This window comes from Patiria miniata, unplaced genomic scaffold, assembly GCF_015706575.1.
Source record: "Patiria miniata isolate m_02_andy unplaced genomic scaffold, ASM1570657v1 HiC_scaffold_26, whole genome shotgun sequence".
NCBI classification, from domain to species: domain Eukaryota; kingdom Metazoa; phylum Echinodermata; class Asteroidea; order Valvatida; family Asterinidae; genus Patiria; species Patiria miniata.
The window spans coordinates 7,252,005-7,274,349 of record NW_024037065.1 but is presented as its reverse complement, the minus strand read 5'-3'; the positions used below and the strand labels follow the sequence as shown (position 1 = coordinate 7,274,349).

Genomic DNA, 22,345 nt, shown 5'->3' with positions numbered 1-22,345 from the left:
TCTTACCACTCGACCATCGAGCTTGCGGGATCGGTTGGCTGGTTCGAATCGGATGTACATGTAGCAGAGTGTACCGCAATTAAACTATTCATACGATGGAATTTGCGTTGTAAATCAATATCAGTTTTGCCCTTCACCGATGTATAAACACTGTATTCTCAGCATGTTACCTCACCCTGAAAAATCACCGAACCCAAGGGATGCCCTCTTTAGACAGTTGACTACCCCAAGTATCCCCCTCCGAAAATGAGAAAACCAAGTGCATATGCCTCCCTCTTAAAATGACAACTCCAAGTGCCTTTAATGACCAAATACCCTCTGTCCCATCCCCAAAAATGGAGTCTACACCATGTTCCCCAAAATCCTTAGGGTTAGGGTTAGGGTTAGGAGATGTTTAGGGTTAGGGTGAGGATTAGGAATGTGTATAGTTGGAACATAGGGGTGTCGGAACATAAAGGTGTAATCTGGCTTTGCGTCCCCGAAAATGGCACCTGAGTTACGCCGATGTGCCCATAGCTTACCTGGTATATTTGGGAAGGCTGGCCCTCCCAAGGGCTCGTCCGGCGGGCTGTCCACCCCAAGGTCCCGCTCGGCCCTCCTGATCCGGGAACCGATTGCCTTCAGTCGCCTGTCCAGTCTGCGGTACTGGTCGTTCATCAGCTTGCCCACGTGCCGGAAGGTGTCCATCTGGAGGTCGGACTGCAGGCCGTTCAGCCGGTAGATCTCGCCCAGGGCCGGCTGGCCGCTGGACTGGCCGGTGAAAGTGGCGAGAAGGCCGACGAACAGTACCAGGCCGGTTGGTTGTAACTGCTGCATTTTGGGCCTGCAACAAAAACGTGGAAACTTGAAATCTCTCTCAGCGTGTCCGTTTATTTCCCAAAATTTAAATTGTAAAAATCAGACGGTTTCGAGTGAAGATCGCTTTTATTTTAGGTTGAAACACTTTGAAAAAGATTCACTTCCGACTGAAGAATCAATTCAAAACAATCGATTGAATGAATTTCACTCGAAATCGTCTTGTCGATCCATGTTTCAGTGCGAGCATGGGTCGGAGTGAACTTTGCTCTATGAATAAAGTGAATCTTTCTTTACGGCACTCTAGTGCGACAAATTGACCCACTAGTGCGACAGTCGTGGCACCTAAAAAAAAGGATCGGAAGAGATAAGCGCCGGTTTGAAAATGTACACGAATTTCTGACGTCACGTGGAGTGTCGGCGCTGCAATTTCACAAATAAATTGAACACACTTCAACCATCAGCGATTTTACTGCGAATGTTTTATGACGTCAAATCCTTTGAATTCGCGTTCAACTCAAGCGAAGTAGGCCTATACACCATCTCCGATCAAATCCGATCAAATCGACAGGACGTCTTACAAAATTGGACCGCACATGCACAGACCAAAACGCCTACTCCTATATAAAAGAAGACCAATTAGGGCAAAAATGTGAACATGTGGCAGTTTGTAATTGGGGTATAACTGCCAAAGTTATGTTGTTGGTAACTCGGTATCAGAAACCTGTTGCGTTTTGACATAACTCGTAGTATAGTAACCACAACAATTCAGTCGAGTTTTACATGTATCGTATACTTCACTCACGAGTCACGCCTAACAAAAATTGGAGAAACAATATGTCTAGAGCACCCGTTGAGTATCGACGAAAATCTTAACCACGAAAATATTAGTGAACTGTCATTTCACACAAGTATACACAACTACAATGTAGAGAAAGAATATTCTAGACAGCATAAACGAACTCGTGCCTAACAATAGAGTTGTATAGGTCCTCTCACCTCCGTTCATTACTCTTTTTTTTATCAGTCAGATTACCCGTCATTATTAAAACAATTTTGACACTTGGAACTATACGTGGAGGGGTTCCACTTAGGTAATTTTCTTTCTGTTCGCGCGTGTCACACAAAATTTCCACTTTGGTTTACAAAAAAAGTTGAGCACGACGGTATCAGCGAGCGGGGCGGCGTTACGTTTAAGTGCATGGGGAAGTTCACTTGCGAAGGACTAGGAAGGCCAGTCTAGGCCTACAGGAGGCGGTCCCTAGGGAGTTTGATGTATGACGGGGTCTGACACATTGACAGGTGGCACCCTACCACGGCAAGGCGCACATAACCAGGCAGCTAGAGCGCGGCTGGTGTTCAGTTATATCCAAAAACACGGTCCTTGCCTCACCACCGAGTTTCACCCAAGGATAAAACTGCGTGTCACACGGGGACAAAAAGATTCGTCGGCCTACTTGGTGAGTACATCAATAAATAATTACAACACATTGTTATAGCATAGTGTGCGTTAAGATGATGCCAGAAACTGGAAGCTTTTAAAAAGTTTGTTAAGCGTGGTGATATTGTTATAGTTGAAACACAGTTTCTCCGGTTGTATCGATGTTAGAGCATTTGATAAAACAATTCAAGCAATTTACATTTTCAGCTTCTGTTCAAACATTCTTCCATTGTTTAATACGACAGCAGAAATGATTGCATAATTACCTTATTTGGAGGGCTGCTGATATTATCACTTTCCCAATCGTTCAAATCGTCCTCCTGTCGATTACACCGATTAAACTCTAAGGCCAACAAACGTTACCAACTGCTGTTTCAGCTCGGGAACGCTTGACTCAAATCGCCTCCTGACGTAAGACTTTTGAACAACGGTGTTGCTTATTACGCGTATACAATGCAGTGCTCAGGGAAAAAATGCTGGCTGAGGCAGATTACAATGCAAGGGCACAGGGGACAGTAAAAGCCTAGACTAGCTCCAAGCACTTTCTCATCGCTAGTGCGCGGGTGGCATTAATAGTGCAGCGGTGTTCCCCCGGATTCCCACGCACTGTTGTTGTCCCATGACTTTATACCCCGGACGGAAGTTTCGCAGCAGCGCGCGCCAGCCGGTGTCATCCGCCGTGAAAAAGAGAAGAGCCTCCTGGCTGGATCTGACCATAAGCTTACGTCATCGCGGAACTTTCTCGGCGGCCTCGGATGTTGCACCCCCTCTAATAAATTTCTAATCGACAAAACAGGCGGTTGGTTATTTTCTTTACAGAAAAAAAATCTTCCTGTTTAGCGTGTTTGTGTCTCCATGGAAAGTAGGGATAAGGTCGAAGGTTGGCTCGGTGGAGTCAAGCCGAAATGTGGCCCGGGTGAACGGACCGCATCGCTCATTACGATGTTTCTTGTCAACGGGGTTATTACGTGCGATAGAGACAGGTTGACCCTGGGGTCGCTCGCGAACGCAGCAGTCGGCACGTCAACGGTAATTCCTCCGCCGAATAAAAAGACGCATGTTTCAAATTATTATGGGGAAAAAAATGAAACACAGAAAAAAATGTGCATCTATTTTTACAAGAGAAAAGATCCCTCCACAAAAAGAAAAAAAACATCTACCAAACACAAATCACGTAATGCGAGGGGTGAGTGATAAACTCATGGCCTAGCCCTCAGGAGATGAGCTGTACAGCTTGACTGATATTGTGTGCAGATCAACTGTTGAATGATTGCACAGAAAGCTTGAAGTTATAATCTTTCCTTTTTTTTGTTCCTTCCTCCATGGTTACAGATCATTAAACCTTGTCAGTCACCGATACCTGAAAATTAAACATTGAAAATGGGAAAAAAATCCAAAAATTCGATCGTACGAAAAAAATCTCATTCTCACTCTCAGGAACCGGTGGCTGTCAAGGTTTAATTATCTGTAACACTAAAAAAAAACACCAAAGATATTAACTTCAAACTTTCTGTGTAATTATTCAACATGTTGAACTGTACACAATATCAGTCAAAACTGTGTTATCTCCTACCATCAATCAACTGGCGTATGTTTGAGGGACGGTTTTCGCACGGTTGGGAGAAACATCTTTTTGTTCAATAAATAACAGGTTCTTATATAGCGCTTTTAACAAAGATCAAAGCGCTTTACATTATTATTACCCCTGATCATTGGGCCAATTAAACATTCCAAATACCATCTCAGCTCCCTGGGGAGTATACAGCTCAATGCTGCCTGTTAGGTGCAAGGAAGCTATTTCAATCACAATAACCATCTCTGCCCTCACAGGTGCCCATTTACTCCTGGGTGGAGAGAGGCAATGAGTGACAAAGTGCCTTGCCCAAGGGCACACGCACCATGACCCTGGGCTGGACTCGAACCCACAACCCGCAGCTTTACCCACAGACCACGAATCCAGTGCCCTTAACCACGAGGCCGCAGCACTAAGCACTCCACTTTAAGTAAAACTTTGCACTTTTGTTTTCCCCTCTCTGAAGCTTCTAATTGATTCCAGTTTTTTCCTTTTCAAGTTCATTGATCGGAGCTATCAGAAGTGACCTGTGCCAAGTTTTAACAGAGCCAACAGCAATTTCCCGAACTTGTTTTGTCGTCTTTAAATCCGGGAGTTTTTGTTGTTTTGTTTTTGTTTTTAAGTTCCTCGTTATAAGCAACAGATGAACGGAAGAGATGTCCGCATTGTTGGCTAAGGAACAATTGTGTCATTGACATTGCAATATCTTGTAGATCACTGTTTATTTAAAACTGTAATTTCCTTTTCCTTCGCCCCAAAAACTTGTCTCTATGAAATTATTTAGACCGAGAAGAAAAACACTTGGACACGTTCTATCTTGGACACGGTCCATCAATCTGGAGCCACCGCCTTTTTAAAATCTCTCCACGTTCACTTTAAAGGGTCCATGAGGTGACATTTTCTTAGGAACACATTTTGTGCCACTTTCTACTCCTCTTAAATGTATGAAAAGCATTTGACATTCTGTTTTTGTTAATTTCATTGAAAAGTGCACTTCTTTAAACATTTAAAAATTTGCCATTTTTTTTACGGACAACTGCGGGCGCTGTTGCCGTTACCTTAATTTTGACATTATGATTTCTATAAGCGTAACCACCCCAAGAAACATGAATGAGAAACATGATGAGAAATCACATGCAGATGGGTAAAAACGAATTTTACTCACGACCTTTCACATCCGGCATTTTCACATCCTAGGTCGCCTTGTCCGTTCAAGTTTTTCTTTTCACATCGCGTACTTGCATGAGAACGAACATGTATAACGACGCGACGATTTACCTACCTACAGCCGATGGGTTCTAGATTTAGTCGGGCTGGCTTGAATGCAGTCCTTATCAGCGGCCATTTTAGATTTTTCCGTTAATGCTAATGACGTCTTCAAGTTCATTCAAAAACATTGCATATGTCCTAAAAGATATTTTAGTCTCCTATTTAAGTTTCAGTTTTCACCCAATGACCGCCACAAAATAAATGTTCATCTTAGTACGAGTACACCGAGTTCCACTAGTCCACATTTATGTTAGATTTTCGGAAGTGAGAGGTCAATTTTTGGCACGATATTTCTCTTTCACGTCAGGCGATTTTTCAGTTTCCATAAATTGAGATGCTGGTAACAATTTGACGAAGGGTTTCTTAAGAAGTCAATGTACCAAAAAGAATTGCAAATTTCAGAATTGTTTGCACTTTAATTTTCCTATTCAAGGGGTCCAGAAGCGCGCCACCAGGGGTGAACTTTCAGGCTCTACGTGCCAATGTTCCTGTACGTGCTTTAAAGTCTCATATCACTTTAACATACGCTACAGAAGGAAGACCGCTCAAAATTATTCCGTTCAATGCCCCACAGTGTGAGGCACAACAAAAGCGATTAAAACTCCTTCATCATTTCCTTGTTTAACCAACCAGAAGAAATCGCCTGACAATTTAGATCAGGAAGTCTACCAGCAAATGACAGCCCCATTGTTAGAAACAATATTCACCAAGACTCGCTCAGGGATTTCCTAAACCATGCCCACCGCAAAACCACAGAATACATTTAAGAAATTATCTCCCTCATCCTATATTAAAAGATCCTACTCTGTCTGTCATGGTGTCTGTCATGGTGTCTGTCTGTCTTGATCTGGGTAGTATGTTTTGTTTTAGGAATGACGAAACTTGTGCTGGTCCCAGAGGGACAAGTTATTGTCCTTTGTTGAACCTATCCTATCTGACTGACTCCCCGACTGACTCCCCGACTGATTCCCCGACCGTGACTAACTGACTGACTGACCGACCGAATGACTCCCCAACTGTCGCTTTCAACCATGGAGTTTTCCTCCATGTTTCAAATAAGACTGATCAAGAGCGCTGGGCAGTGCTATCGTATAGGGTAACTGCACAACGCCATTGAATGGGCTGAAGCCGGTCTAATGCGTAGACCAGATGAATTCCAGTGAACAGAATTATGGGCGCTCTGGCTATATCGATGGTCTGCGAGCAGCCTTGCTACGCATGCCTCGTCTGGTTAGGCCTTAAACTTACTTAAGTGTTAAAATGTTAAAGGTCGTTGCCGAACAAATCTAGAAACACAGCTCTTAAAGTATTGTGAGCCTTCGTTTGACTTTTAGACATACACCTGACATCCACTGCCCTTTCGGTGATATATTTTCCGAGAGCTGAAATTTTCTTTTCGCCAGATGTTCAATGATCCTACGAGACACCTGTTGAGATACACGGGCCTCTCGAGACCGGGTCGCACGCGTGCAAAGGTCGCCAGCTAGATCAGTTGATGCCGGTAATAAATCACGTGCGTCTCGAGAAAAATAAAAGAACAGAATAAAAAAGAATACTGTATCACGTTTATCGTGCATAGGTCATACGCGGTAGATCAGTAACAATCAGAAATGTTTTTCCCAGATGACGAGTTTTGTAACCAGTAGAAGGTAAAAGCACGATCGCATGAAATAATGGAGGATACAGGATTATTGAAACAATGGAAATCATTTCCGCAAAAAAAACCCATCTGGATAACTAGAAAGCACTCAGAGAGCGCAGACTAGGTACCTCCGCCCCTCCCTATTGTCAGTACGCCCGAAAAAATACTCGCATATTAAAAAAAATGTGAAGAATCCTTAACAAAATCCTGGATCCAGACCCAGATCCGGATCACTTCCGGAATTTAAGCGATTTGTACTTGTACCAAGGAACACCAATTCGTTATGCAAATCCGTCCATAACTTTTTGAAATTTGAGTTATCTTGTTGACAGACAAACCAACCAACAAACAAATGCAAATGAAAGCATAACCACAATGGCGGAGGTTATTAGTTTATGGAAAGAAAAATTATTCCATGAAAGTATCCACATCAAAAATGATGACGGATGAGCCTCGAGGGTGGGGCGAGTGGGTGGGGTGGGGGTGGGGATGGAAGCCCCCATGGGTGGGGGTACACATAAACGTGTTCAGAGGATGTTAACATATTGGCGAGAGAGTGGCGAGTTTTATCATCTCTAGCAAAACCGCGTCCATCTTGAGAACTTCAGTTGCCACTAAACTCGCGAGACTACGGCTAAAATCCCGCGAGACCGCAACTCGTAAATTACTGTACAGATCGTTGAGCATCATCCCTTTATACGGTACAAGACGAGAAACCTTATTTTTACGACTTCCTTCTTCGTTTTTGGATTTAAAAGTAATAGGCGTATACAACATTTGCTTTGGCTGTGTTTTTCAGAAATGGATGAATTATTGAGCTAGTACCTTTTAGGAAATATTGTTACACTGATGTGTTAAAGTTTTGTGTTCATCGATGCTGGAAAAACCAAGAGACAAATGCTGTTCTTATAGTCTGGTTGCCTGACCCTACTTCAGACGAAATGGAGCAATTATATACATGTCGGGGAATTGTCAAGTCAGGGAACCAGACTAGCTGGCTTGCACCCGTTCACGGATGACTGTGTAGCCGATTTTTGGTAAAACTTAATTTGGTAAATATTTTTATTGGGTGCAGTATTTGAAAAAAAAGTCGATTTTATTCCAATGATGGTCAGCCGACCATCGTAGGAAATTGATACAAAAATTCACTTTCCTTGAAAGTGGTATCACACCAGGTGCCATGATTTCACAGGATGCTTGAGACTGTTATTCACTTACAGTCAATCAAGGTATTTCATAATAATTTGGGAGTTTTGTTTGTTGATGTTTTCCACATAATTTTGTAAATTAACTTTAAAGGAGGGGTGGGGGCTGGAACTCATTTGACTAGAAGAGGCAATCTCCCCACCCCTTTTATCTGTCGTTAATTACTGTTTCAAAAGTTCGTGAAAGGAAAGGGTATTGGTAGGCTTGATTGGAAAAAAAAAACACATTCGCATACTCCTCTTCCTGGTGTCATTGCTTAAAAAAATGAAATAAAAACAACCTGACATTTGTATGGGGTCAAAGTCCCTGTTGGCTAGCCGGATTTATCCTTGACAGTGGCGGATCTACGCGACGGGGGTTTAGGGGGTCTAATCATTCCCCTTGGACCGCAGAAAAATTGAAAAATCTTGCGGTCAAAGAAGCACGTGCCTTTGCTACCCCCCCCCCCCCCTTGACAGCTACCCCCCCCCCCCCCCCCCCCCTTAGAGAAAAAGTTGTATCCACCCCTGCTTATGCATGCTACTCAATAAGGGGCGTGTTCCCGGGTAAAGTAAGAGAGAGGGGAAGGGAGATAGGGGGGAGGAATCGTACGGCGAGATATGCGTGGGATATTTACAACGTTTTTCCCAAGGACCCTGCGCCGTAAACACGGGATGCGTCTCCCATTGCTACCGTGGCCTCCGGAAAACGTCTGGAAACTTCATCGCTGTACTTTACCAGAGTTTGATACAAAAATAATTGTGAAAATGGACTAATCGTCAGTAACCTTGTACCGTGAATCACGAAGCTGTCTTTACCGGAATTCGCGGCCCACGGGACGGGCCGGTCCGCACGTATTTGTTCACACCCGGTGTCGGTCAAGGGCTTTGGTACCAATCGCGCGGGCATGTTCATGTATACAAGTTAGCTATCTCAGGAATACAAGTAATAATGGTCTTGATAGTTTTAAGTCGTGGAGAAATGCCGGGAAGTAATAACTAGAAAGTGGAAGATTTATATTTGTTAATGAAAATTGGGGCCAGACTGATTTGACATTTTGATATAGCGTCTGGTTTCCGGACTGTTTTCCCTGCTCTGTCCGGGGATGACGTGCGCGTTACCAAGTTCACGGTTTGTTTGTTTGCAAGACCGCGTCTTCTGATTGTTCAGGCCGTCCCGGAAGTGACGTCACCAAATCCACTACGGCTCGCACGAGGTATCATATCATGTCATGCAACCTCAAGTGCACGTTTATGATCACGCCATTGTTTAGGAAACGTAAAGAGCTAGATCGCACATTCCTTACCACACATCGGCTATCCGTCGAAGATGTGCCCCTACCGACCCCCTCATTAGAATATTCGTGGATGAGTACCATAGGAGAGAGTGCACCCTCCTTTTTGATTAACTGGAAACGCCCCTTCCATCATACGTCCAGAGCGAGGCTGACTTACAAAACAAAGACTCTCTTTGGTCGTTACTATGTAGGTTGTTAAGCTTGTACGTAAGACTATTTCAAATGTTTGTAGCTGCCGTATCTTCCGTCTTATTTAACAATTATGAAAATCAGGTGTGTTAATTCCTTCACCCTTGAAACATTCCTATCTTAGACAAGCCACAAGTCATGTCTAATAAGATCTTGGTTTCGCAAGAAGTTAACAAAATTAAAAAAAAAAACACACACACACCCCAAAACACATAAAAATTAACCGACAAATAAACAAATCCATCTCACATCCTTGATTGTTTGTTATTGTTTAAAAGATGTATTCTGGATGAGGATATACAGGGCACTCGCCAAAATCAAGATGGAAATTGTTTTAAGGGAACTATCTGGTTGATGAACACGATTGGTGTGTTATTTTTCAATCTTTAAGGGGAATATACAACATTTGCAAACATCGAAAAATAAAACTACCAAGTTTTACGAAATATCTAACTAGGATGTTGGTAAATAACAGTCTCAAGAATCTTATAAAATTATGGCACCTGGTGTGAAGTCATTTTCAAGAAAATGATATTCTTGTATACATTTCCAACGGTGATCAGCCGACCACCGTTGGAAAAACCTAACTATTTTTTCAACTACTGCTCCAACTTTACCCTTGTTTCAGTCCAAATTTTGTTTGCTATTGGTTACATGTTCATGAACGGGTGCAGGCCAGCTAGACTGGTTCCCTTACCTTACAATTTTCAGGCATCTATAAATTGATCCATTTTATCTTTAGTGGAGTCAGGAAACCAGACTACTTGAACATCTTTGTTTTTCTTGGTTTTTCCAGCATTTTCGAACACAAACCTTCAAACATGTCGGTGTAACAATATTTGATAAACCGGCGAATCGACCATTTTGGTGATTTCGATTTTTTGTTATTTTTAGGCTTTATGAAGGTTGCTCTTTCAAGTATTTATGCCAAAATTCTTAATATTTGTCTGGATTTTGAGATTCAGAGCCCCCCTTGTGGCGAATCACTCACAAAAACAAATCCATAATTTGACATAGTGACGAATACGAAATTTCGCTGGTAACCAGCTTATGTAAGGTGTGCGTTCCAAGTACCAACGAATGTTATTCGTCAGTTTGTCGGATTGCGCGTGCGTGCACGCGCGATCCGACAAACTGACGAATAGCATACAAACAGTGTGAAGAACAACCGGATATCGCAGATTAATGTAATTTGACAAACTGACGAATGCGTTAACGATCAAATAAAACCATATCGCACAACTTCTCTGATTAAATAAGTGACCTGGTGGATACTTAGTTTCATATTTTATTCAGAATATATACTAACAGTTTTTTTTATCGAAACATTAAGGATAAAATACGGCGCCCGGAGAAGTGTCCAACTTCAAACGCGAATTACTCCAAACAAGGTTTTCGCTTATTCGTCGGTTTGTCAGCTCTGCGACTAACCCCTCAAATAGTTCATTTCTGAAAATTACAGCAAAAGCCAATGATGTACTTTCCCTTTAAAGAAAAAGGGTTCAGTTACTTTTTATTTTGTGGAGTTTATTACACCTTTAAAGGAACTTTAAAGGAACCGACATTACGAGAAAATCCTTGGTCAAAGTGAAGATAGGACAGGCAAAATACCGTAGAATGCCTTCAGAAATGGTGTCGTTCAGTAGATAACAATCATTGAAGCTGGTTTCAGAAAGGTTTTTTTTTACGTGCATTACAAAAGGAACATTGTGACGAGACCAAAAATTGTACCTACGTTTTCTCTGTTTTTCACAAAATGAGCATCCACCGACCTGAAACTTCAACAAGTTAGGTTGTATGATTAAGGTTAAGATATAACGAAAAATAAGCACACAAGGAGCAAAATGATCCTTTATACCATTAAAGAAAAAAACTTCTGCATTTTATCGCACGTAAACAGTCTCGGTCAAGGATCCCTCGTTTTTCAAGAAATCCTTGACATTATTTTTTTTTCCGAGTGTTATCGCTAACAGTCAAAAACCCACATCAACTATATCGTGATTTACGGTCAATGTCTATAACATATGACACATGTTTGGACCGGGCACATTGAACGATGCGCGCGCAGGAAGAAAGACAAAGGTTGGGCGGCCCTTGAACTTCAGTTCCGGGCGCTGATTGGTCGGGAGGTTTAGACACGTCACCGCGCGCGTTGGGAATGAGAACAGCGATGGATAAACACGACTGTATCTTTATGCAGGACACACAATAAAACAACTTTGGGTTGTACTTTAAGACGACAGAGTGCGGAGACTGTGCAGTTTGGTTGACACGTCCGTGGCTGGATTTGACGGGGACAACTTCAGGTAGTTGATGACTTTGATTTTCTTAAATCTGTGCAGAATTTTGTGCTCTTAAACCTTCCGTACTCTCTTTTTGTAAACCTGTCGGAACAAAAGAGTTCCACGTGATGCAAGACGAGTATTCGTTTTGTGGACTGGCACACATCCACACTAGGTTTCCCCCGCTCTGGAAAAAAAAATTGGGGTTAGGTTTATCAGTCGCAAAATGAAGAGGAAAATGAAGAAAATCACGATAAAATATAGTGTGTTAAAAGAGTGTTCACAGTGGGAGTAAAATGATGTTTTTTTTCTCCGGTTTTTCGTAAGTACTCGAATACAAAGGAATGTTCATAGTTGGTATGTAAGGCTTCGCCTGAGCGCGAATGGGTGAATCGCCTGGCGAAGGAACATTAAATGTGTATTTGTAAACCTTGGTGTTTTTTTCATAGCATAGCAGGGTTGTGGTCATAGTCTCACGAATCTTCACAAGCCAATCACAAGTCACAGGGTGTAAAGTCACAAGCTATTCAAATAACTTGCGATTTGTAAGTGACTTGTGATTTAACTTGTGATATACTAGGACTTCTTCTTCTTCCTCCTGCTTGCCAGTGCTGCCTTTATATGGTTGAAGATAAACGCACTGCCCGAACCACCGGGGCAAACCTTTCTCTTAGCAATACATGTTACTGGGTTCTTTTACAATGTACGGGACCTACGGCTTTAAGTCCCATCCGAAGGACGAAGCAATAATGGTTAAGTGTCTTGCTTAAGGACACAGGTGTCAAGACCGGGACTCGAAACCCACACTCTGCTGATCAGAAACACCAGAGCTTGAGTCCGGTGCACTTGACCGCTCGGCCATAACACTTGTCGGTTGACTTGTCTGCACATTTCTACCGTGTAGTCGGTGGGATGGGAAAACGCCGTAGATGTGTGAAAAAAATATATTCTTCAATATTTTTAAGTTGAGGGTAATCCAGGATAAACATTACGTCATTGGTGTAAAGAAAATCAAAGTTTCTTCGAAATTTTCTTCGAAACCCTGTGTCAGCATTTCATTTGAGAATCGATATCGGCGGTTGCTTGGTAATGAACACACTTTTCATGTATACGAGTAGAAATGAATTTTAAACCACAGTGTCCTTTCCTCATGTCGTTTAATACTGTTAGTAATATTGTATCTGCCTTTTATTCTGAGAAGTCAAACCCAAACGTTAATGGTGAAGTGCAAAGAGAACATGGTCACGCCGCAGCAGAAACGGAAAAATGGGGTCTTATTTGCGGGGGGGGGGGGACCACTGGGGCCTAATTTTCAGGAGGGGGCACATTTTTAATTCTGAGCGGGTAGGGAGGGGGGGCGCATGACTCAGATAAGCTTAAAGCTTAGTTTGTTTAGAGCATAATTTCTGGGGGAAAAGTATTGGTCGCCGTTTGGTAAAAATTGAAATGCAGGGTGAGAAAAAAAATGGCAGGACCAGTTCTTGAATGAAGTTTTGCCTGCAGCCCTTTTAAAATCTAGGATATAAAAGCCCAGTCATTAAGCTTTCTTTTAGTATAAGAATCATTCAAATCACTCATGTACTTTTCAAGTTCCGGAATTTTGAACACAAACACCGTTTTAAAGTTCTGTCCACGGATCACAAAAAGTAAGTGTTCTTTCAGCAAAACGAAAACAATTCTCATAGGGATGTGTGTGAATTGTGTTCGTTTTGCTGAAAGAACACTTACTTTTTTGTAATCCGTGGACAGAACTTTAAAACGGTGGTTGTGTTTAATATTCCGTAACTTTCCGTAATATTCCGTGATTTTCGTACTAAAAGAAAGCTCATTAATTGGGCTTCCATATCCTGGATTTTGAAAGTGATAAAGGCAAAACTTCATTCAAAAATTGGTCCTGCCATTTGGGTTTCGGGTTTTTTTAACTCACCCTGTACAACGATGCCATTCCAGTGTGCCAAAAAACCCAGAAAAGACAAACCTATAGTAGGCCAGCTGGTCCCAGTCAATATTCTATTCAATTACTTCAGAATAGCTGCTCACTGGTGTCTGTTCATGCATATCGCATCTGGTCTACACAATTTAAACCGTCCTTCTGCGTAAAGAGGTAATCCTGCACGATATCACCCTCCCCAGCTCACAAGTAAAAACTCAGTCAGACACGGTCAGCCAGTTAATTAGTAAGATATGCACATAGGCCTGGGCGAGCAGTGGATTTTCTACTCGAGTACTCGCAAAGAAATTACTCGCGAGTGGTCGAGTAATTGCGAGTAGTTAACCCCATTCCCCATAAAAGCAGAAAAATGACGTTTACGTTATTATGACGTCAAGTAAGCAAATAGCGTGCAAGTCACACCCCATTCGTCAGCATTGAGATGTCCTTACTGTGCGACGCTTTAGGTCATTTACTTGAGAAAACGAAATGGACGAATGGAATCCCAGGGAGAGAGAGGTGGCGGGAGTGATTCCCTGTTTGCAGGTGACGTATTAAGCCGTGAACCCTAAACTGCTACTCGCGAGTACCTGCTTCTACTCACGCCAGGACGAGTACTCGAGTAGATGAAAAATCACAAGAAGAACGAGTAGCATAAACTACTCGCGAGTACTCGAGTAATCGAGTTACTCGCCCAGCGGTAGAGGGCAGTAGACTGGCCCTCTTGGACCAGCAAAAGTTAGGGATTTTCAAGTAATTGTTGAACAGTATACTACATGTCGAAATGCACTACAATCTGAAAGGGACCGTGGTTGCAGGCAGTGTTGTAGTTATTTATGTTTACCTCTTGATCACCGGCAGCCCACCACTATTAACGGAGTGACTTTTCCCGCATTTACACCGGTGAAGATTTGCCTTCGTGTTAGAAGTAGGTGGATTTCCGTAGAATGGTAACCTTTGTAGCCCTATTGGTGTTAGTACTGCCATTTTTTGGCTGAGCTAACAAATCGTCGAATACGAGGACTTAAACTGCTTCGCTCCTCTCCGTTGCTCTGCGGGGAGAACGCATCGTCGTTTCTAACCGTAATTTTTTTAAAAGCCTAGATGAGCTGATTTTATTAACCGATAACTGCCTGGTGGGACTCGAACCCGGGCAACAGGGAGAAATTAAATGCTGAAGAAAACATCACTGCACCGACTTGGCTCCAGGGTCGGGGCGTAATGTAGAAAGGCCGGCTTTTGAAAGTCAAAAAAATCACTGAGGCGCGTATTTCATGGAAACACACAAAAGATCCGTAAGTGACAATCAGTGACACATGACAATAGGTGACATTCAGTGACCGTGATAATCGGCGGCAATTTGGCTTGTAGTGACAACTAGTGACAATTGGTGATCATCAGTTGAGCTCGTTAGATGCTCAAAGTCAGAGTGCTACAAGTACAGTGCACACCAACGTTTATAGTATTGCTTAGATTTTCACTCCTTTCTTTTTCGTCATCCCGTAGAAAATCGACGACACTACAAAACAACAAAATGTCATTCCTGATTCTGTGTACGTGCTTGCTGGGGCTTGCCGGCACGACGCTGGGCGACATCGACACCGACGCCGACCGCCTGGCCAACGCCCAATCGGACCTGGTCCGGCAGACCTTCGGTGTCATCGAGGAGGCCATCGAAGCCCAGGGAGAGATGTTCGAACAGCGGATCGAGGCGCTGGAGGCGCGCGTGGCCGAGCTGGAGAACATGATTGAAAATATGCCCGGTGAGTTGGGCTGAGCGCCCTCATTCGCCTCCAAAAGGTCATCCAGTAATTTCAGCGAGTGGGGGCGCTATATAAATGAAGACAAGGACTTTCACTCCTAGACATGTCTATGCTTTCACTGTATTGAGCTGAATGAATGGATTGGGGTGCACTGAACTAATTCAAGCCCTATTGAAAACAGTGTAAAATACACAAAGTTCAGGGCCAAATAACATGCCAGCCGACATCACTGGGGTTTCTCAAACAAAAATTAAACTATTGTCTTCTCTTTCATCTTTTCATTTCTTTTCAATTGTGGGTAGACTAGCCAATTACATTGTTAAAAATTCACACCAAAACAAATCACCTCCCGAAATGTGATAGTTCCCAAGGCTGCGTGTAGCCATTTTACAAGTGGCATCCTTCCACTTTCTCAGGCAAATAGGATCCATTTTTGTAACCTTAATGTTATCAAGCTTGCCCTCAGATGGAAGCCCAAAACCGGAGTTGATCCTTGGCTATATTTATACAATTCCACCATTTTTAAAGCCAAACGGAGGCTCCTTTTCAAAAGAAGTTGAGGGGGCACTGTTCATGCTAATGAGCTCGCGTAGAATGGTAGAGATCTCACTTGAATTTGTGCACTGCACCCTCGGACGATTGGGTTGCACCAGCCAGAACCCTTAAACCACCGTTTCGCTTTTCGAAGACATAATTATCATCATTGAACTCCATGTTTTCTAATTTCGAGATACGTTCAGTCGTTGAAATGTGCTTTTCGGAGAATCCTTATCACTGAATTCCGTATTTCATTATCATCGTCGAATTCCGTGTTTCAGTTGAAAAGTGCCAGTTTCCCTGATAAATTATCATGATTGAATTTTCTATTTCAGTGAAAAGTTATCGATGAAATATGTGTAAGGCCCTATCGTGTAGAAGTTTCAGTGTTTTCACAATAAATTATCTCAGTAACGTCCTAACTTGGATGGTCATTATACCGAGTGATTAAATGAAATTCGGGGCCTATTCACCGGTCTGCAACGTGTGATGCTAAGCTGCTCTAATTTTAACAAAATCACTGTCTTCTAAAATTTGGTTGTCGGCATCTATTGAAAGTCTTTCTTTACTTTTCTTGAGCCACTCCTTTTACAGCTACTTACCTCCATGTTTCGCTCGAAATTGGATACATTTCATCCCGTAATCATTCCAAACAGAAGGTTTCTTTTCAAATATTGCCTCGGAAACATTCGTAATTCTTCACTGTTTGCTTTACCCGACCGACCGGCCTGCGAATTTCCTTTCCGTAGGCGGGATGCTCCAAACCACGAATAATTCAATAGTTTCATCGAGCCAGTATGTTTATTCATGAAACAGAACAATGATATGAAGAGCATTGTTGGTATTTAGTCAACCAGTTACCTTTAAAGCGTATTGAGCTATGGATACGGAGATCCCTGTTTCGAAACCCAGTCGTTGCAGCGATTCAAAGGAAAACTGAATTATGCATGACTTTGGAGCAGGCGCGGTTCTACGGGGGGGGGGGGGGGGGGGGGGGGGGGGGGGGGGGGGGGGGGGGGGGGGGGGGGGGCTTTTAGCCCCCCACAATTTTGTCTAACCCCCTCCCCCCACAAATAAATTCCGTAAAAAAATTGCATTAGCAAAAAGAAGGATTGTGATGTACATGCGAACGGTCTCCCCCTAAAGAAATACTCGTGACAAGGGTGCATTAGTTAATATAGTGTGAATGATTTTAGGATTTTATTGGCGCTCCCCATTGAAAATATGGCATGACACCCCCCCCCCCCCCCCACCCCACCTATAGATTTTCGGAGGCCTAAGTGTCTGGAAAAAAATAACAGGTCTACATTTCAGCAAGCCTGCCTGAAACAAATTCTGGATCCACCCTGCTAGCCCCCCGCCCCCCCCCCCCCCCCCCCCCCCAAAAAAAATATTGGTTCTAGAACCGCGCCTGCTTTGGAGCATCCCGCCTACGGAAAAAAAAGTTCGCGACCGGCCTACCGATCCGACCGACCGTCCGTCCGAACTGAGCATAAAACAATCTTAAAATGAGACTTTCGGGTGCAGCTGTTTGATGTTCAACTGATGACATAATTATGAACATCGTTTTCCGACAACTACAGAGCCAAACCCACCAGTTCAGCCGGAACCTCAGCCGGAACCTCAGCCGGAACCTCAGCCGGAACCTCAGCCGGAACCTCAGCCGGAACCTCAGCCGGAACCTCAGCCGGAACCTCAGCCCGAACCTCAGCCGGAGCCTCAGCCCGAGCCAACGGCACCACCGCCGCCGGTAGTCACCACCCCGAGACCTGCCAAGACCTGTTCGACCGGGGCGAGACGACCAACGGCATGTACATGATCGACCCCAAGGGCCTGGGCAGACCGTTCGAGGTTATGTGCAGTTTTGACGGCGGAGTAGGTAAGGCCCCCCCCCAAAAAAAAGTCTCCAGTTTTTGGTATGGAGCTTGCCCCAAAAGTGGTTCGGCGACACGGCTTTTTAATTTTTTCACTTTTTTTTACTTCAAATGTCAGCTGATGACTGCAAATGGTGCCCGACTAAATTTAGTGCAACATAATTATGGGAGTCCAGAGAGGCCACATAAAGGTTATACTCGATGGTAACCCCATCTAAAAACACGTTAAAATTGTGCAGCAGCAGGATTCCAGTCAAACCAGTGAGTTTGGCAGTTTTGAGACATCATCTTACATTGAAAAAAAAAAAAAAACTTTTTTCATTCTGCCGACGCGCATGGCTAGGGCGACGCGCGCGCATACCAGAAACCGAAGACTTTTTTGTTTTGGCCTTGATAAAGCCTGATCTCAAGCAGTGTTGAAGTCCAGTCCATTACAAGTCCATCACAAAGTCCGGTCATAGGTATAGGCACAAGTCCTTATACACCAAGGGACGAACAAGGAACACTTAGACCCAAACAAAAAAGTCTCCGGTTTCTCGTATGCGCGCGCGCCGCCGTAGCCATGCGCGTCGGCAAAATGAAAAAGTTTTTTTTTTCAATGAAAGATGATGTCTCAAAACCGCCAAACTCACTGGTTTGACTGGAATCCTGCTGCTGCACAATTTTAACGTGTTTTTAGATTGGGTTATGGTCGAGAATAAGCTTTATGTGGCCTCTCTGGACTCCCATCTATTTGCACTAAGTTTAGTTGGGCACCATTTGTAGTCATCAGCCGACATTTGAAGCAAAACAATCAGGTAAAAAAAAAAAAAGCCGCGTCGCCGCACCACTTTTTGGGCAAGCTCCATACCAGAAACCGGAGACTTTTTTTTTTTCGCCTTATGTCACAGGTCATTTGAGTAGTTTGTGTTCTTGACTTGAGACTGGTTTACTTGTTAAGGATTGTGATATACTTGTGAGGACATGTGTGGACTTGTGATGGACTTTACTTCTTGGTGTAGGAATCGCTGGTCACCAAATGAAATTATTCTTTCCATTGCACGAACGTGAAACATTCATTATTTGTTTTATGACACTTTAATAAATCCTTGTCATCTGATTGGTTGACTTTTAATAGCCAATTTATTCAGGTTAAAAACTGTTTAAAAGTTCGACAAGTTCATCCTATTTAATTTATGCAAACTGTTCAACAGGTTGAGAACCATCATATTCAATTTATCTCGACTAAAAACAGCGCCACCACCGGCAGCAGTGACACCGTGCAATGGAGGTTCTATTCACCGTGCAATTGAACTTCCATTGCACTGTGCGCTGCGCGCCGCGCGCGCGCCGTGCGTTGGGACGAATAATTCAATGACATGTGATCAACGATCCACCAATCAGATGACGGGGATTTATTCAGGTGTTGTATAAAACAACTTGTCTTATGACAGTTTTTGGCATTTCAAGGTGGAGAGTATAAATAGGGAGAGGTTTATGCGGATACTCCAGAGAGAACCAGAGTTCTCCATTAGGAGAAAAAAACGTACTTCCAGAGCCTGTCTTGGGCATTATTACAATATCATGGTCTCCAAGCTTTCAAATATCGCACTAAAGATTACCTTCTGCATCCAGCTGGGATAAACCAACACCTGCAACAGCAGTGAACCAAAATGTGATTGGCGGATTGTATCTTAGATATTCAATTGTTCACAATGCATTTGATATAAAAAGGCATTGTGTTGTGACTTTGTTAGACTATTTCCCGGCCCCCTAGATGTATGGGCACCTGTAGCTAGCTCCCATTTGAAGCCATTGATTGGATCACCTCTGCGCGCGCGCATCATGATTGTTTATTTTCAAATCGCTGTTTAGCTCTGTGCATTGACGGTGATTGAACGCACGATTATAAAGAAACTCAATCTTGTCTTACCACATCAGTGTCTCCATAAAGGTAACTTTCAAGCATTTCAACTGCAAAGGTTTTAAATACTGAACAGTAATTTCTCTCTTTTTATTGATATTTGCCAGAGATACTTTCGAATTCAGCAAAAATCGAAGTTCCTCACCAACAAAATTGTGCATTCATGGCGCGGGCTATTGCCATTTTGCAATAGGCTGCTTGCGGGCAAACGTTACCGTTGTGATTTCCAATTCAGGAGGCGGGATTCAGACCTGTACACGTCATGCATATCATTTGCATACATGATGAGGGATGCCTCCTGATGTATGCAAGATTCACCGCTAGCCAAACCTGTCTCCATATTATAAGTCCGAAGGACAATGGGGACAGGGAACTAAACTTTGACTTTGTCATCCTAAAGCCCTAGTCACACCTTCACGGTTTGGAGCTACGGATCTCCACGATTTGAAATTCGTGATAAACCGTGGGAGTACCGTATTAATCCCCGGTACCTCCGTGGTTATCCGTCATCTTCCTTGGGTATTCGTGGAGGCCGAGGGGCTACGGAAGTTTTAAGTTGTTCCAAACTTCCGTGGTGAATCGTTATGAAATCAATCCGTAGTGCAACCGTGGGACATCCGTGGGACAACCGTACTAATTCGTAGTGTTATTCGTGGCTATTCGTACATATTCTTGGAGATTCATAGCTCATTTGTGGTAGAAATCTCTACAAATTCGCTACGAATCTCCTACGGATATGCCCGGATATGCTCTGATTTTTGCTAAGGTTGTACTAAGAATATGTATGCTATATTCGTAGGAGAACCTTGGTCATCCGTGGCCCAATCGCAGCCAACCGTAACGTTAACGTCATAATTCTTAGTAATACCGTCGACATTCTTCAAAAATCCGTCCATACTCTTGACAAACCTTGGTGTATTCGTATAGAAACCATAAGACAGTCGTGGCTATCCGTCCTGAAACCGTAGTGCATTCTTAGAAAGTCGATTTCTCCACGAACCTCGACGGTTAATTGTGATCTCGATTGATTCTTGGTAAACCGTGGATATTCGTAGCTCCAACCGTGAATGTGTGACTGGTGCTTTACTGATTCTGATTGTGGTTGCCGGTTTCTCTTTTTGTGTTTGTGTTGGGGCTGATGGACAGCTACGACAATGGTCCACCACGACAGTGAGCAAGAAGTTAAGAACAACGGCAACAAGGACCCTGGAACCTTCGTGGTGACACCCACGTACAACAACGCAGACACCACTCAGCTGGCTGCACTGACTGAAGTCTCCGGCGCTTGTGAGCAGTTTATCAAGGTATTGTACTTTTTTTCTTGCCTAGTAAAAAAAACCCAAGACCTTGTGAACCTAGTAAGCTTGTCCCAGACCAATTTCAATTTAAAAGGAATATACAACATTAGCTTTTGCTGTAATTTCCAGAACTGTATGGATTTGGGGGTAAGTATGGTATAACAAAATGTTAATACTCTGGAATTTTTACAGTTATATGTTCATAAATGCTGGGAAAACCAAGGAACAAATGCTGTTGTTGTAGCCTGGGTCCCTGACACTCCTCCAGACGAAACTGAGAAGGTTTACAGATTGTCAGGTCAGGACACCAGACTAGCTGGCTTGCACCTGTTCACACATGTGTAACCGATTGCAAAGAAAATGTGGACCGACTAAATTTGGTAAATTGAGGGCAGTATTAACAAAAAAGCAGACCATCGTTGGAAATTGATACACACATTGATACTTTTCTTGAAAATGACAGCACACCAGCTGCCATGATTTCACAGGATGCTTGAGACTATTACTCACAAACAGTCTAGTAAGGTACTTCGTAATAATTTGTATTTTTTGTTTTTTTGATGTATGCAAATGTTGTATATTGCCTTTAAGGATTCTATAGTCAGTCATCTCTGTCAATTTTTTTTTTACCATGATGAGACCGGGCCAATTCACAAGTAGTGACAGCGAGTAAGTCAGTGAGATAGAAACCTCGTCCCCAGTGCTTACTTTATTTCCAACCTCGTTTCCAATAGTAAGCCCTGGACAGGAAACTTTCTTCCTGTATCCTGATTCGATACCGCAATTGGCTATAGTAATACATTCATATCGTGTACTTGGTGTTGTTATTTCCAACGTGCATTACGTGTTTTCACGATCATTGTAACTATAACGTACACGCCTTCTCAAAAATACTCCATTCCTTTCCAATTTGCTCATATTAATACAAAATGTGATTCTGCAAATTTTCCCCGCGTAGCTCCGTTGCAAGGCTGCCGCACTGTTTGTCAAGAAGGGCAACGACTACGGCTGGTGGGTGTCCCGCGACGGCCAAACCATGAGGAGCTGGGGCGGCGCGCCGGCCTCCACCACGAGCCGGGCCTGCGCCGGCACCTGCAATTGCGATCAAGGCAGCAAGGTTGAGACATCGGACGAGGGTCTGCTGACCGATAAGGAGTACCTGCCCGTGCAGTCGGTGCACCTGGGTGACACCGGCGGGAGGAAGCAGTATTCCTGGCTGACCCTGGGAGAGTTGGTTTGCACTGGCAAGATGTAAAAAAAAAAAAAAAAAAAAAAAAAAAAAAAACTACCCATCCTGGAGATTTTCACTTCAGGCAGAGTATCGCAAACTAAGGGAGTTAGGCAAGATGCAAAAAAAAAAATCACCC

General features: G+C 43.3%; 1 protein-coding gene and 1 pseudogene across 1 annotated transcript in view; one reads left to right on the top strand and one right to left on the bottom strand.

Moving 5' to 3' along the window:
- Positions 1 to 3,119, bottom strand: part of LOC119733997 (neurexin-4-like) — an 11,534-nt gene extending 8,415 nt beyond the window's left edge. Inside the window, exons 1-2 of the mRNA XM_038207379.1 lie at positions 2,503 to 3,119; positions 522 to 823 (exon numbers count right to left, since the gene is read on the bottom strand). Of these exons, the coding sequence (XP_038063307.1) occupies positions 522 to 816 (295 nt within the window). The 5' untranslated portion in view covers positions 817 to 823; positions 2,503 to 3,119. The remainder of the gene's footprint in view (positions 1 to 521; positions 824 to 2,502) is intronic.
- LOC119733998 lies at positions 2,118 to 22,345 on the top strand (annotated as a pseudogene).